The sequence below is a fragment of the Papilio polytes genome, unplaced genomic scaffold (genome assembly GCF_000836215.1).
Source record: "Papilio polytes unplaced genomic scaffold, Ppol_1.0 DF824069.1, whole genome shotgun sequence".
In the NCBI taxonomy this organism is placed as follows: Eukaryota; Metazoa; Arthropoda; class Insecta; order Lepidoptera; family Papilionidae; genus Papilio; species Papilio polytes.
In genome coordinates this window covers 369572-382316 of record NW_013525135.1, presented here as the reverse complement: position 1 = coordinate 382316, position 12745 = coordinate 369572, and the positions used below count along the sequence as shown (strand labels likewise).

At 33.4% G+C, this 12745-nt stretch overlaps 2 protein-coding genes across 2 annotated transcripts; both read right to left on the bottom strand.

Moving 5' to 3' along the window:
• Nucleotides 1-4879: 4879 nt before the first annotated feature.
• LOC106100075 (elongation of very long chain fatty acids protein 7-like) lies at nt 4880-8005 on the bottom strand. Its single transcript, XM_013278811.1, has 6 exons — nt 7966-8005; nt 7271-7461; nt 6699-6836; nt 6282-6387; nt 5931-6067; nt 4880-5186 (listed from the first exon to the last, which is right to left on the bottom strand). Exons 1-6 carry the CDS (start codon nt 8003-8005, stop codon nt 4881-4883), a joined length of 918 nt encoding a protein of 305 aa, XP_013134265.1. The 3' UTR covers nt 4880.
• Nucleotides 8006-9318: 1313 nt separating this feature from the next.
• On the bottom strand, nt 9319-12503 carry LOC106100074 (elongation of very long chain fatty acids protein AAEL008004-like; the record flags this gene model as incomplete). The annotated part of the gene is made up of 7 exons (XM_013278810.1): nt 12425-12503; nt 11576-11659; nt 11175-11365; nt 10668-10748; nt 10259-10421; nt 9899-10035; nt 9319-9480 (listed from the first exon to the last, which is right to left on the bottom strand). Coding segments are annotated over exons 2-7 (795 nt in total), but the record flags the coding sequence as incomplete, so codon positions are not given.
• Between the last annotated feature and the right edge of the window lie 242 nt (nt 12504-12745).

The window sequence follows — 12745 nt, the reverse complement described above, 5'->3', positions numbered from 1 at the left end:
CTGAACTAATGTCAATCTGACAGGTTTATTCCTTTTTATGACAGGCCAGTGACATTATACTTCATTATTTAAAAAATAAAAATCTAAAAAGTTATTATTAATGTGCACAATCAAATGTGTAATTATTTGAATGTGGTTAATCTGATTTCGAATGAGGAATTTCCGTATGGCTGCGTCTCCGCCGCTACAAGCCTTGCTACGGCTTCCGGTAATGCTTGTAAAGCTGACGGATTCAGGCAAATACGCGATGCTGGTGATCCGAAGGTGATCATTTATGACACCATAATATTGTGAATATTGTTTTAAAATCCCACTAGCGAAGGGTCCCCACAGTTAACTCTTCTTTTAATAGAAACAAAGCTATTAATTCTATCTCACGTGCTAAGAATAAAACCTTTACATGCGTTTGTTTCGTGACTATACATAGACGAAGAACCTATTTAAATGTCATTTATCAAAGCACTTTTTGTATTCTCAGACGCGAAGTTAACTTAAAAAATAATCGGCATTGTTAATGTGACAAGAGTCATTTGTTTTCAATTCAGTCACGGAGAGATAGAATTAGTTTTCGATGGTAAAGATAAAAGCTTTTAGAGTAGAAAGTATTGCAAGCCATCCTGAATTTTAGTCAAATACTTTGGAAGGTTTTATTATTATTATATTTGGTATTTTTATAAAAGCTTGTGTAATGTACACTTATGATGTTGCTTGACATCATGCTAATATAAGTGCGAAAGTTTAGACAGATGGATGGATGGTTGTTTATTAGAGTTTGTAGCCTAAACGACTGAGCGCATTTCGATTAAATTTGGTATAGGTATAGAGGATAGTCTGGAAGAACACATAGGCTACTCAGTTTTATGTTTTCTAATTCCACGCGGACGGAGTCGCGGGTCAGAGCTAGTCGCTATATATTAATAAAAAATTATCGTTAATCTTTTAGTGTGTCTGTGTGCTCGAAGCAAATGTCTATAGCTATTTTAAACTATCTACAACAAACTACTGTATAATTTGATGACATATTTGAACGCTATAATTGTATACGTGGAGTATGTTAGTTTATGTTTAAAGTAAAATTAAGTCTCATATCCTTTCTGTCATGTCCATATAGCCTAAGTTATTCAGTGATAATATAGCTATGTATTTTTTTTAATTTCAAAGCTATTCAATAGTTGCAGAGTCTATACAATGCAAACAAATAAACCTTTCCTCTCTACAATGTATAGACAAAGATATTTTCAATGTCATTGTGGCAAATTGTAGTGCATAAGTAAACCCTACACTTGGAACATCTAGAATGGAAAGGCAATTTTCTCTTCATTATAATGTACTTAACCTTATCTCCTGCCTATGCTTTGTCATAAAGCATACGATCGTCATCTTTACTTGCGTCTTTAATGTAAGTGCGTAGATCAGAAGTGTTGACTTCAGTCTTTGTAGGTCGAGATTCGCTTTGGATCGAAGGTTTCTCGGTCAAACGTCTCTTGCTCATTGTATTCATATTATTGTGTTGGCAACGTTGATTACGAAAGTCTTAGAATCGACGCCGATACACGGAAAGGGTTCAATACTGGAGCGATGTTAAGAAAGTAGATCATGACTTGATCTAAATTGATTTTTACTCAGACATTATTTATGTCAAAATCTAAGTACACTTTTATTGTTATCAACCGACTCTCTTGTTTTTTTTTCCTTTGTTTTGTTTTAGACCCTTAATATTACAGGCGTAAATATTTTTGTATAATTTGGTTATATTTTTATTTTGTAGAAATTATTACTTTAAGTGGTACTTTATTTATTCTGACCCAGTATTACTCTCCTTGAATTTAGACGACTTAAAATTAAGGAATTTTCTTTAGTTATAATTCTGCACAACTTTTTGTCGCAATGCGGCTCTGCTATGCCTTTTCTGAATTCAATTGAGCAAAGTTTCGCGCGACCTCGACCTTCCGCCACGCCAGACAGCCACGGACTTAAACTTATCTAATGCTAGTTTAACACGAGAGTAGAATACGTCAGAACAGTAGGACTGAACGGTACTGATATTGTCTGAAAAACACTGTCAAAACAATAATATTCTGTTTTGGTGTATTGTGTTCAAACAATGGTAGTACTGCACTATTAACTGCAAAGTCGTACAGTTTTTCCATCGTGTGAAACTAGCATAACGTGAAACCATTGCGCTTAAGAGCTTTTAGCGATTGACAACCCAATTACCTGGTACTTAATTATTTGAATGTTACATTGCCACTATCACGCAATGTTATACACACATAACATTTATTATAATTTAGAATATAATTTTAAACTACGCATACAAGAAAATTTTCATTTAAAAGAAAATGCGAAACTCGAACTTTTGACAAGTATATCCATTAAACAGCTATAAAAAAGCTCTACAGATTTTACCCCCAAAATTAAAGAGAAACACACGAAATATGTCACTCAAATCATGATTTGTATGACATACTCGTATTTCGTACTATCTTCATCAGCTTATCAGCTGACAATGAAAAATCAAAATGAGTGACTTAAGTGATTTGGCAATGAAAACGCTGAAATTCGCAATCTGTGTTATTAAAGTAATGTTTATTTTGAATGCTTATTATGTTAATATGTTGGTAAGTTCCTTGTACATGTGAATTAACAAACTTACAGAAGTAACCTAATCAATTGGTTGGTACAAGCCAAGAATATCGATGGAATTTTGTTTTCAAGCAGCAGCTGTCGAGGTAATTCTAAAAGCAATACTTTAATAACATTGATCATCTTAAACATTTCGTTTTACAGCGGACAGAACATAATTAAACTAATGATATATGTCTATCGTAGATCACATTAAAATGTATCATGGAAATATCCTGTCATTTCTGACAGCAATTCGTAAAACAAATTAAACACTAAAGCAAAGAAAAACCTGTAAACTTGCTTGTTACACCGTACTATCCGACTGTTAAATCTTTGACCGTTAATTTTAATTTGAAAAAGAGTTACATTCAAAACTTTCACTAAATACTAACCTACAAACAGGAAGTCTAAATTGTGATGAAAGCAGTTTTCAGTTTGACTGGTTAGACGAAATTTTATTAGAATCGGTGCAATAATTTTAGAGTCTATCCTGAATGACATGAGATTTTTATATAACATTCGATTACAAATATATAGAAAAACCACTATCGATAGATAAAGAATCATGATACAGAATATATTGATCTAATTGAAAAAACAAAACAGTATCTAAAACCCCTGAATTGTGCTAACTTCAAACTCTCACAATTTAAAGGTAATTTATTTCTAACACAAACAGCACCCATTCGTTCAAAGAACAAAAAAATGTAGAGTTCTTAGAAAAACTCTAAAACTTCAGAAAAATAAAAAAGTTAATTAAGAAAAAGGTCCTCATAAACACATTGGTACCCTTATCATGTTTTTAACGAACTCAAGGGAGATTGTTAGAAAATTATACTTTTTGAACAAATTAAACTTACCCTGTTCGAACTTAACGACTAAGTTAACTGACACACACTGAGGGATGATGGGAACTCAACGTTCGCCTGGCGAGAGGACCGAGTCAGCACTGCGCCACTATCGACCGCGCCACGCAACAAATAGCCCGCACGCGATATAACTCGTATATTCTTCTTCCTTCAGACAAACTGTTCCACTTTCAATAAACTGATAAATATCAATTGTAGGATTAGGTAAGGACTATAGATAGAGTACTCTGTTTGTTGGGATATTTAAAATTAATAATAATTAACACTTTTAACAATAAAACCCGATACTCTGAACAAGAATTTCGGAAATGTTTCAGAAAATTTCAGTTTTAAATAAATTAAATTATTTAGCGCAAAATTAACATAAACGATAACTAAACACGGGAAGTATTTTCTATTTAGAGGAGAAAATAACAGGAGTGGAAACTGTAACGTTTGCAGTAGAAAAATAAATTGTATAATGCCTGTCGCATTATAACAAAGTTGTGTAAAACTTTTTACGTTGATACTTATTTAGCAGGTGAAAGTGGACGTAGTAGTCAGGAGGTAAAAATAATGGCACAGAAGAGAGACAAGTGGAAACTGCTGCACAGACCGTATATCTTTAAGCTTTAAGAATAACAAATTATTATGGTTAGGATTTTATTCCATTTTTATCTACACATACTACTTTTTCAATTAACCTATAAATACTTCTTGTCTTCACAAAGGCTGAATTAAAATAATTATATTGTCACCCTTCTTTGTTTTCAGAAATTTAAGATTTATTTTTTTTGTGCACATTATCTGACGGTATAACTATTATCACCTCTTGAAGTGTTATTCCGCTGCCTGAAGTATGAGACATTATAATAGGGCTTCTTAAACACACGGTTTAGTTTATTCATCTGTCATAATAAGGATTAGGTTAATTGTATTTATGTTAGGATTTTCGTAAGGTTTTTGTGTCCACAGATATTTAGGAGTTGAAGGTCAATCGATGTCAGCAAACGTCTGAACACAGTGATTATTTTTATTAGTATTTACCAACGCATTCATCTATACTAATATTATAAAGTGGAATGATTTGTTTTTTGTATTTTTTGTATGTATTTGAATCACATAAAACTACTTGAATGATTTTAAAACTTCGTTTACCATTAGAAAGGAAATTTATCTGTGAGTAACATCGTATATATTTTTTAATTCCACGCGGAGGAAGTCGCGAGCAACAGCTAGTTTTAAAATAAAATGAACAACAGCATGCATTTATTTCACCAACTAAAAAATCAACAGAATTCTAAAAAAAAAAATGTCACAAAATGTTCAAAACAAAAGAATACTTAGATTGTTAAGAAAAATTGAATACCAAATAATCAAAGTTACTTTTCCCTATGGCGTATTTCATGATCTCGCATTATCTTTGGAGTGCCAAGCTTCCTTGCGATTTCTTATAGACATTTCGAATACATCATTATTCACCTTAGGTACATTTTCTACAGTTCCTCTTACTTTACGTCTTTCGTCTAAAACACGCGGTTTTATAACAGCTGTTTGTTTTTTTAAGTAAGTTTTAATGTAAAAGTCTACGAAGAGTATTAACATGAAGATATTCTGTGGTAGAAACAACGCGGCCGACCATCTCGGATACCCGCAGTCCGGCTTGAAGACGATAGTGCTCATGTGGATGATTGTCATCAAGAACTGCAGCTGAAATGTGACAATTGGTTTTGAAGCAGAAGCAAATAGAACAAAATAGCGTACTCGTTAAAGGCAGTCAACTATCTTCAGTTCCCTTGGAATTGCGGATGTGGTTAATGAAAGAGAGTATACTTCTTCCATAAAATACGGTTGTGCATCTGTAGTTCTTGACCTACTTCCCAAAAGAAGGAGGTACTCAATTCGTCTGTATGTTTTTGTTTTATGTGTGTTACGGCATAACTCCGCCGCTAGTGGACCGATTTTGATAATTCTTTTTTTATCCTAAAGGTAATGCTTGCAGGTGGGTCCCATTTTTTTGTTTGATTTTTGGAGTTAAAGACTACGACGTAGTTAAATAGTTTAGCTCAAAATCGCGCGACGAAATTTCGGGTCATTTTTTATTTGATAGTATAAAGTTAGGCAACCCACTTTGAATTTGTGATATTAAAAAAAAGTTAAAACAGGGACTGAGATCATCTGGAAAGTGCAAGTGCAACACCTCCTCCCCTGGGTCATGTGTAAGGTCAGAACAGCGTCGATAGATCCTGGAACTACCCTGCATCGATCTCCAAATTGAACGCCAGTGTAAGGTATACCTTCACACACAAGAATTAGGTTTGCATATGAAGAAAAGAAAAACGCCAAAAACAACACTTCAATCGTATTTCATAAATGATCCGATCATTGCATCGAGATCAAGATTTCTTAAATCTATACACGTCATAGATTATTATATATTTATGTAGTACTCACAATTTGCAATTGCGTTATATACTTTTTCCATCCGGAAGATTGCTTCACGCTGGGGACGGCCACAGTCAAAAAGTAATACATGTACATGACAACATGAACGAAACAGTTAACTAAGCCAATAAAAGTACCGTGTCCCCCTGGAAAGATGCATTTCAAATATGAATTATTAAGTTCAATTTCTAAGTTTTATAATACATGTAATTTGAACTATGTAATTCCTGTAATAATATCCTGATATACGATTTTATTAACTGTTAAGAGTACAGGACAAACCGCGCATTTCGATCATTGCGGGGCCAGCGAAGTAAGTTGATTTCTCAAGAAATTACTTAACTATAAAAAGTTATTTACCAGGAAAATATGTAACTGCGCCCCAAATCAAAGCAACCATTCCGGTGTGGTGGTAGACGTGGAGAAATGTGATTTGGTTGGTTTTTTTTCTTAACACAAAAAATATCTGAAAACAAAGAACAACAGGATAATGTGATAGATATAGGTTTTGTTACCGGCTATATATTTATGGGACAGAGCTCCTTCGAAGATGGGAAGAGAAGACAGCGGATAGATCTTTCTAGAAGAAAAATGCCCTCTGTTTTTTTTTTACTTTTGGATAAACGTGTGTCAAACAATAAACGTCTTTATTTTCGTTGAGGTTGTTGATAGATACGTATAGGCAATGACAATTTTCAAACCTCTAGGACTGAATTTGAATAGTCCGGTAATTAAAAACTAATTAGAATACATATGTAATTGATGTAGAAGACTCACTGTGTCAGCGAGGTCAAGGATCTTCAGTAAAAAATAAGAGTAAACAAGACGAGCTATCTGGATCGCATCGTCGTTGTTGGAGAAGTCGACTGGCTCGCAGATCCATCTGTACTTCCACCCCCATGCTATTTTAATTCCCTGTCAACGAAAATAGTTTATTGTATTATCTAGAATAGAATTTCCAATTTATTTATTGTTGCGAAGAAAACTTCCTGCTGCTACGTTTATTTTAAAACTTGTGAACTCTTAACTTTATTTCGTGTGCCTCGCCGGTTCACCCGTGTACCAAAATAGGTGTATGCTTTGGCATCGCAATCTCATTTACAGTGCAGGAAAACATCATGTCGCAATCTGAACATAACGAAGAAATTCAAAAGTTTTCGTGAATTTAATCAATCGGCAATGATCGACCGTGGTCACCTTAGTTACCGCCTAAATTAAGGTAGGCGCCGAGCAATTCAGAGAAGACGTATATCGAGCTGATGATATAAACCTTGACGCATATGATATGACCATTATCTCAAAACATTGTAACAAACACATGGTTTAACTAAATACGTTATAAAACTCACAGTTATAAAAACAGCCGCACAAGCTATCACTTGTATTATATTGTAAATCATGAGGGTTTTTCGTAATTCGTAAGGGGGCTTGTTCTTCATCCATTTCGGTCCCCATTTAAATACAAACATTAGATAAATAGTAAGCAGTGTCAACCCTTGGTACGGCTTCGCTGCCAGGAAATAGGATTTCATTCTTGGATCTGAAACCAGATATTAAATATTTATTTACTTCTCATCGTCGTTGAAATCTTACTAATCTTACTAATATTTTAAATGCGAAAATTTAGATGGATGGATGGATGTTAGCGTTTGTAGCCTAAACGGCTGAACGGATCTCCATGAAATTTGGCACAGGTTTACAGCATAGTCTGGAAGAACAAATAGGCTACTTTTTATCCCTGGAATAGTTACGGTTCCCGTTAATTTAGTTTTTTAATGTTTACTCGATCATTCTGCAACGGTACAACATATCTTATTGAAATTTGGCACAAATATAAAACAAAGTCTGGAGTACACATGGGATAAGCTTCATCCCCGAGAAATGTCCGGTTCTCGAGGGATACGTAGCTTTTTGTAATTTTTATAGTTTGTATGTTTTCTAATACAACGCGTACGAAGTCGCGGGCATCAGCTCGTATAAAATAATTAATATTGATATAACTAGTAACAATTTGATAAATCGCACATATAGGAATGTAACATACCTGGTAACTCTTGGAACACACTTATATATAAGTGACACATTTTTTTTATCAGTTCAAACATTTTATCAACAAAGTTGGTATATTAATGAAAAATATGTAAATAAAAAAATAACATCAGTACTGGCTGTGGAAAATCTGCTATATGCAAACAGTGAATACGTTTCTTAGTTGATTTATTAAACTTCAAACGCAATGTGCACGCGAGCAATGATTTTTTGTCACTAAATTTTTTTTAAGTAAACTGCATGTTTAAATGATTATCCCGGAAACGTTACCCTAGAATTTTTATAAGGGGCATGACCGTCTGTTATGTTTTACGGCTACAATAAATAAAACGGCGCGACTTACATTCACACTTTTATATTCATGAATTTTAAGTTGCAATTTAAAATGCATTACATAAATAAAAAATCCGTCTAGTATTTACACATAAAATTGTTGTCTCTGTTATCTACAGGGGAGTGAAAGGGATGACAAGTTATCATACAGTTAAAAAGTTAAACATTGTTTAAATTAACACTTGTTTTAACTCTTCGAGCGCTGCTGATTTATATTTTGGAGGTCACCGTAGTTGTTGTGTCATTATTAATATGTATTATCTGCTTTCGGTATAAGTATTATTATGTGTTGATCTAGAAGGCATTTCGCTTACATAATCTTACTAAAATTATTAATGCGAAAGTTTACTTTTTTTATCATTTATAGACAGCGCTTGACCACGATCCTACCTAGACGAAAATGAAGATGTGGTCGAAGGATGGTACGCGCTAGTTCAGTAAATACCGATTCACATTGCTCTTGAAGGCACCCACGTGATAACTGGACGGGAACACTGACGGCGGCAACTTATTCCATTCCTTTGCTGTGCGCACGAGAAACGATGTCTCAAGTCGCTTCGTTCGAACCCGCGGCACTTCAACTATGAAAGGATACCAGCCGTACGTCTAGATGCCTGATGGTAAAAAGGGGATGGGGGAATGTGTTCGTGTAATTCCTGCGTGCGTTCACCAAAATGCAACCTGTAAAAGTTTACATGGATGGATGGATGTTTATTAGGGTTTGAAGCCTAAACTGCTGAATAGATCGATCGAATTTGGCATAGTTGTAGAGTACATGCTTTTGATTTTTTTTAGTTCCACGTGAACTGAATCCGGGCGAGAGCTGGTCAACGACGCCCATGGACATCCGCAACACCAGATGAACTACAGATGCGTTGCCGGCCTTTGAGGAAATGATAGGCTCGCTTCTTAAAGGAATTGAAACAATAAAGATTTTTTTTAAATATTTTTTATTAATGAACATTTGTCTTACATTTGAAAAACATTACAGATAGTTAATTTTTTAATCATGTTTTCTTGATTTATTATTCTTAATATAACTATGGTAATAGAAATTACCAAACATGTATACAAAGGCTACAGCGTTAATGATGGCCATGATGTTAAACCATTTGGGAAAATTGCAGTTGGTCACCAGGGGGTAGGCGTTATGTAACGCGATTATAACGAACTGGATCTAGAAACAAAAAAAAACATTATAGTAATTCTAATGTAATAGAACCTAAAATCCACACATCAATATAATCAATTGTTTTTAATCAACACGGCATTAAATAATGTGTCTGAATTCCTTATGATAAATATATGCAGTTAAACGTTTATATATTGTTACAAAGTTTAACAATAGATGGAGCTATTTACAATTTTGTGAAATGGTTTATAACACGTGAATATAGATGGCGTACTAAACTTGATAACTGATATAGTACCGTTCAGAATAAGTACCAGTAAAAAAATAAATATAATGTACTATGCCTCGACTATATTATTAAAATTTATTTGTGTCAACATTGTAGCAGATCTAATTTCGTATTTGTTAGCGATACTAACAGAATTGTAAATGTATATCATTGCTATATTTCTAAATTGCTTACCAATTGCAGTGATGTCACATGTTTCTTCCACCAAAGATATTTTTGGTATTGCGGTCCGAGTCCGGAAACTAAATAATATCCGTACATTACGACGTGGACGAACGAGTTTAACAGAGCTGTCAAAGTGGAGTGTCCGCCTAAAATACAGCACAATTTTTTAAATATCCAATAGTGATTAACTCTATCCTGTTTTATTTAGTCACAGAAATGATATTAAAGAATAAAACTGAATCTTCGTGATAATAAATATGGGCATATAATGGGATGCAATTATAAAAACTTTAATATTTTCCATCCATTTCCTACCCTAGTAGAGATAGATATTCACCAAACTCTGAGGGTAGAATCGGTAAGTCTCACCTGGCAGATATTTGACTCCAATCCAAGTAATGATCGGCATTACCGTGTGATGGTAAATGTGCAACGTCGATATCTGCTTATCTTTTTTTCTCAAAACAAAAAATACAGTATCCAACAACTCGGTCAACTTTGCTATGAAAAACCACCAGGTGGCACCCGCAATCTGGAATATGGTAAAGTAACAAGTCAATTAAAAAAATCATTTTGAAGAATATTTAGTAAAGCTCAAGGTTCAAGGTTAAGACCAGTCACTGTTGCTTGCCTATTCATGTAAGTCAGTGAGTAAAGTAAAGTCAATCATTCAAACAGGAATTCTACTATTTAATTTTCTTATCGTAATGTACAAGAGACATCATTAATATTGAGAAATTTTGATAAAGATGAGGGAATTATCCATCCCAGTCCATACCCAATCCGCAGAAGGTCTGTCAGAGTAATCAACGGGAGCGCATAACAGGTTGTAGTCACCAGAGAAGACAAAGACTAATCCCTGTAAAAATAATAATAAGTATTATATAGAAGTGCAATTTGCGAAAAACACTAAAATATTGTTGAGCTACAGAAGTTAAGTGCCACAGAACTTAAATAATATTTTTACAGTAACATAATGTATTTTGTACTTTGTAATTTTTGTATTCTTTGCATGTTTAACTTTCTGGTTTTTGAAAATTTAAATGGATGGATGGATGGATGTTTGTTAGAGTTTGTAGCCTAAATAGCTGAACGGATTTCGATGAAATTTGGTTTAGATGTTGAGGATAGTCTGGAAGCACACATAGGCTACTCACTTTTGTTTTATTCAATTCCACGCAGACGGAGTCGCGGGCGAAAGCTAGTCATTCATGTTTACGGAAATAATTAAAAGTTTGATATAGTAATAGATTAGATAATTAATTTATTTAATCTGAATACTTACGCAGTACACCAAGTATAAACTCATCAAAACTTGGCAGGCATTGTAAACTATTAAAGTTTTCTTCAATTGGAAGGGTTTCCTGTCCCTCATCCACAAAGGGCCAAGCCACGTGCAGAAGTAATAGTAAGAGGCGAGGATGACGAATAGACTAACAGGGTCCGAAACTAGCAACCAGGAATTTGTTTTTTTATCTGAAAATTAAACGTTGAAAAAGGAAATTGTTACGTAAGTGGAGAAGTCATAATTTATTGTTTTTTAACCTAGATGGCGTTGTTTTTAATCTAAGGAATAAAATATTAGTGGTACATAAGTTTAATTTTATATTTATGAGAAAAAATAAACATAAAAAGCTATTTTAATAATAATTTTGTTTTATAAAGTAAAAGTAAAAATTAACTTACGCACAGCTTCGTTGATAAGAAAATTATATTTCTGACGCATATTTTCAACCGCCGTATCCATATTTGCACTTTCTGTTACTTGAACTAAAAAACAGATATTTTTTGCGATGAATTTTCAATCCTGTTTTCAAGGTGGCGGTTATTGTAATACTGAATATCAGCCGGAAAATTTAAACCTACGTAGTTTCACAAATAAACAGAACTTTAGCAATCAATGTCAACAAGACAAAGGTCTAATTGTAGATTATTTGAAATTTAATTAGATTTATAATTACTAATTCGTTAAACAGCTACCTTTACCCGCGATCTCGTCTGCGTGGAATTTAAGAACCTTAAACAAATTTTCATCTCAAATTTAAATCTTTCTAGAATTTAATTTTTTAAAGGTTTATGTGAATTTTCATTTACTTAATTCTGCTAAAGATTTTTTTCATAAAAACTTTCACACCCAATTTTAGACTCTACCTAGACCTATCAAGCTAACAAATCTACAGCGAAATCTGTTCTTTACATTTACATTTAAGAAAAAAACCTTTTAAGGAATTCCTAGTTGCTGTTCAAGAAGTAAGGGGACTTGGACTCATAGGGAGGGTAAATATCTAATCTGTGTGCGTTCCCTCTATTGCTGATTCAAGTTAGATTATGTATTATCTCATTTTAACCAAATTATATCTGTGAAAAATTTAGTTAAGGCGTATAAGCCATTCAACACAAATTCAACGCAGTATCTTGAAGCGTGTTTCAAACAAACTTAATTATAATTTTAAATTTCAAACGCGGTGATTTTCGATTTGCAAAACAAATCCGTAATTATCTTATCTGATATGTTAGTATTAAACGAATATTTACCTCTTTCTGTTGAGAAATTAACACGTGTAATTAAATTTAAGCTTAAATTTAAATATTACTACACTTATAATAGTTATTTTATTTATAACCTTAAAAATATATTGACATTAGCAGTAATTGACGTATGTACCAAGGAGTATTTACGTAAGTCATGAGTGTTTATAGTCTGGATTAGTAAAATTAAAATCCTGGCTAATTTTTTTTAGCTAACCATGGAGGTAATACGTGCAAGAGGAGTGTGTTCTTTCTGTACATCTTTCAGTTAAATTAAAGAAATTAAAACCTAAAGCTAAGGGCGTAAGAGTCTCGTTGCCCGCAAAA

Coding starts and splice junctions, on each gene's coding strand:
- LOC106100075 (XM_013278811.1), bottom strand. CDS start 8,005: ATGTGTCACTTATATATAAGTGTGTTCCAAGAGTTACCAG. Junction 6,388..6,698: donor TCCTTGACCTCGCTGACACA/GTGAGTCTTCTA, acceptor CTTTGTTTTCAG/ATATTTTTTGTGTTAAGAAA. Junction 6,068..6,281: donor CGCAGTTACATATTTTCCTG/GTAAATAACTTT, acceptor GCATCTTTCCAG/GGGGACACGGTACTTTTATT.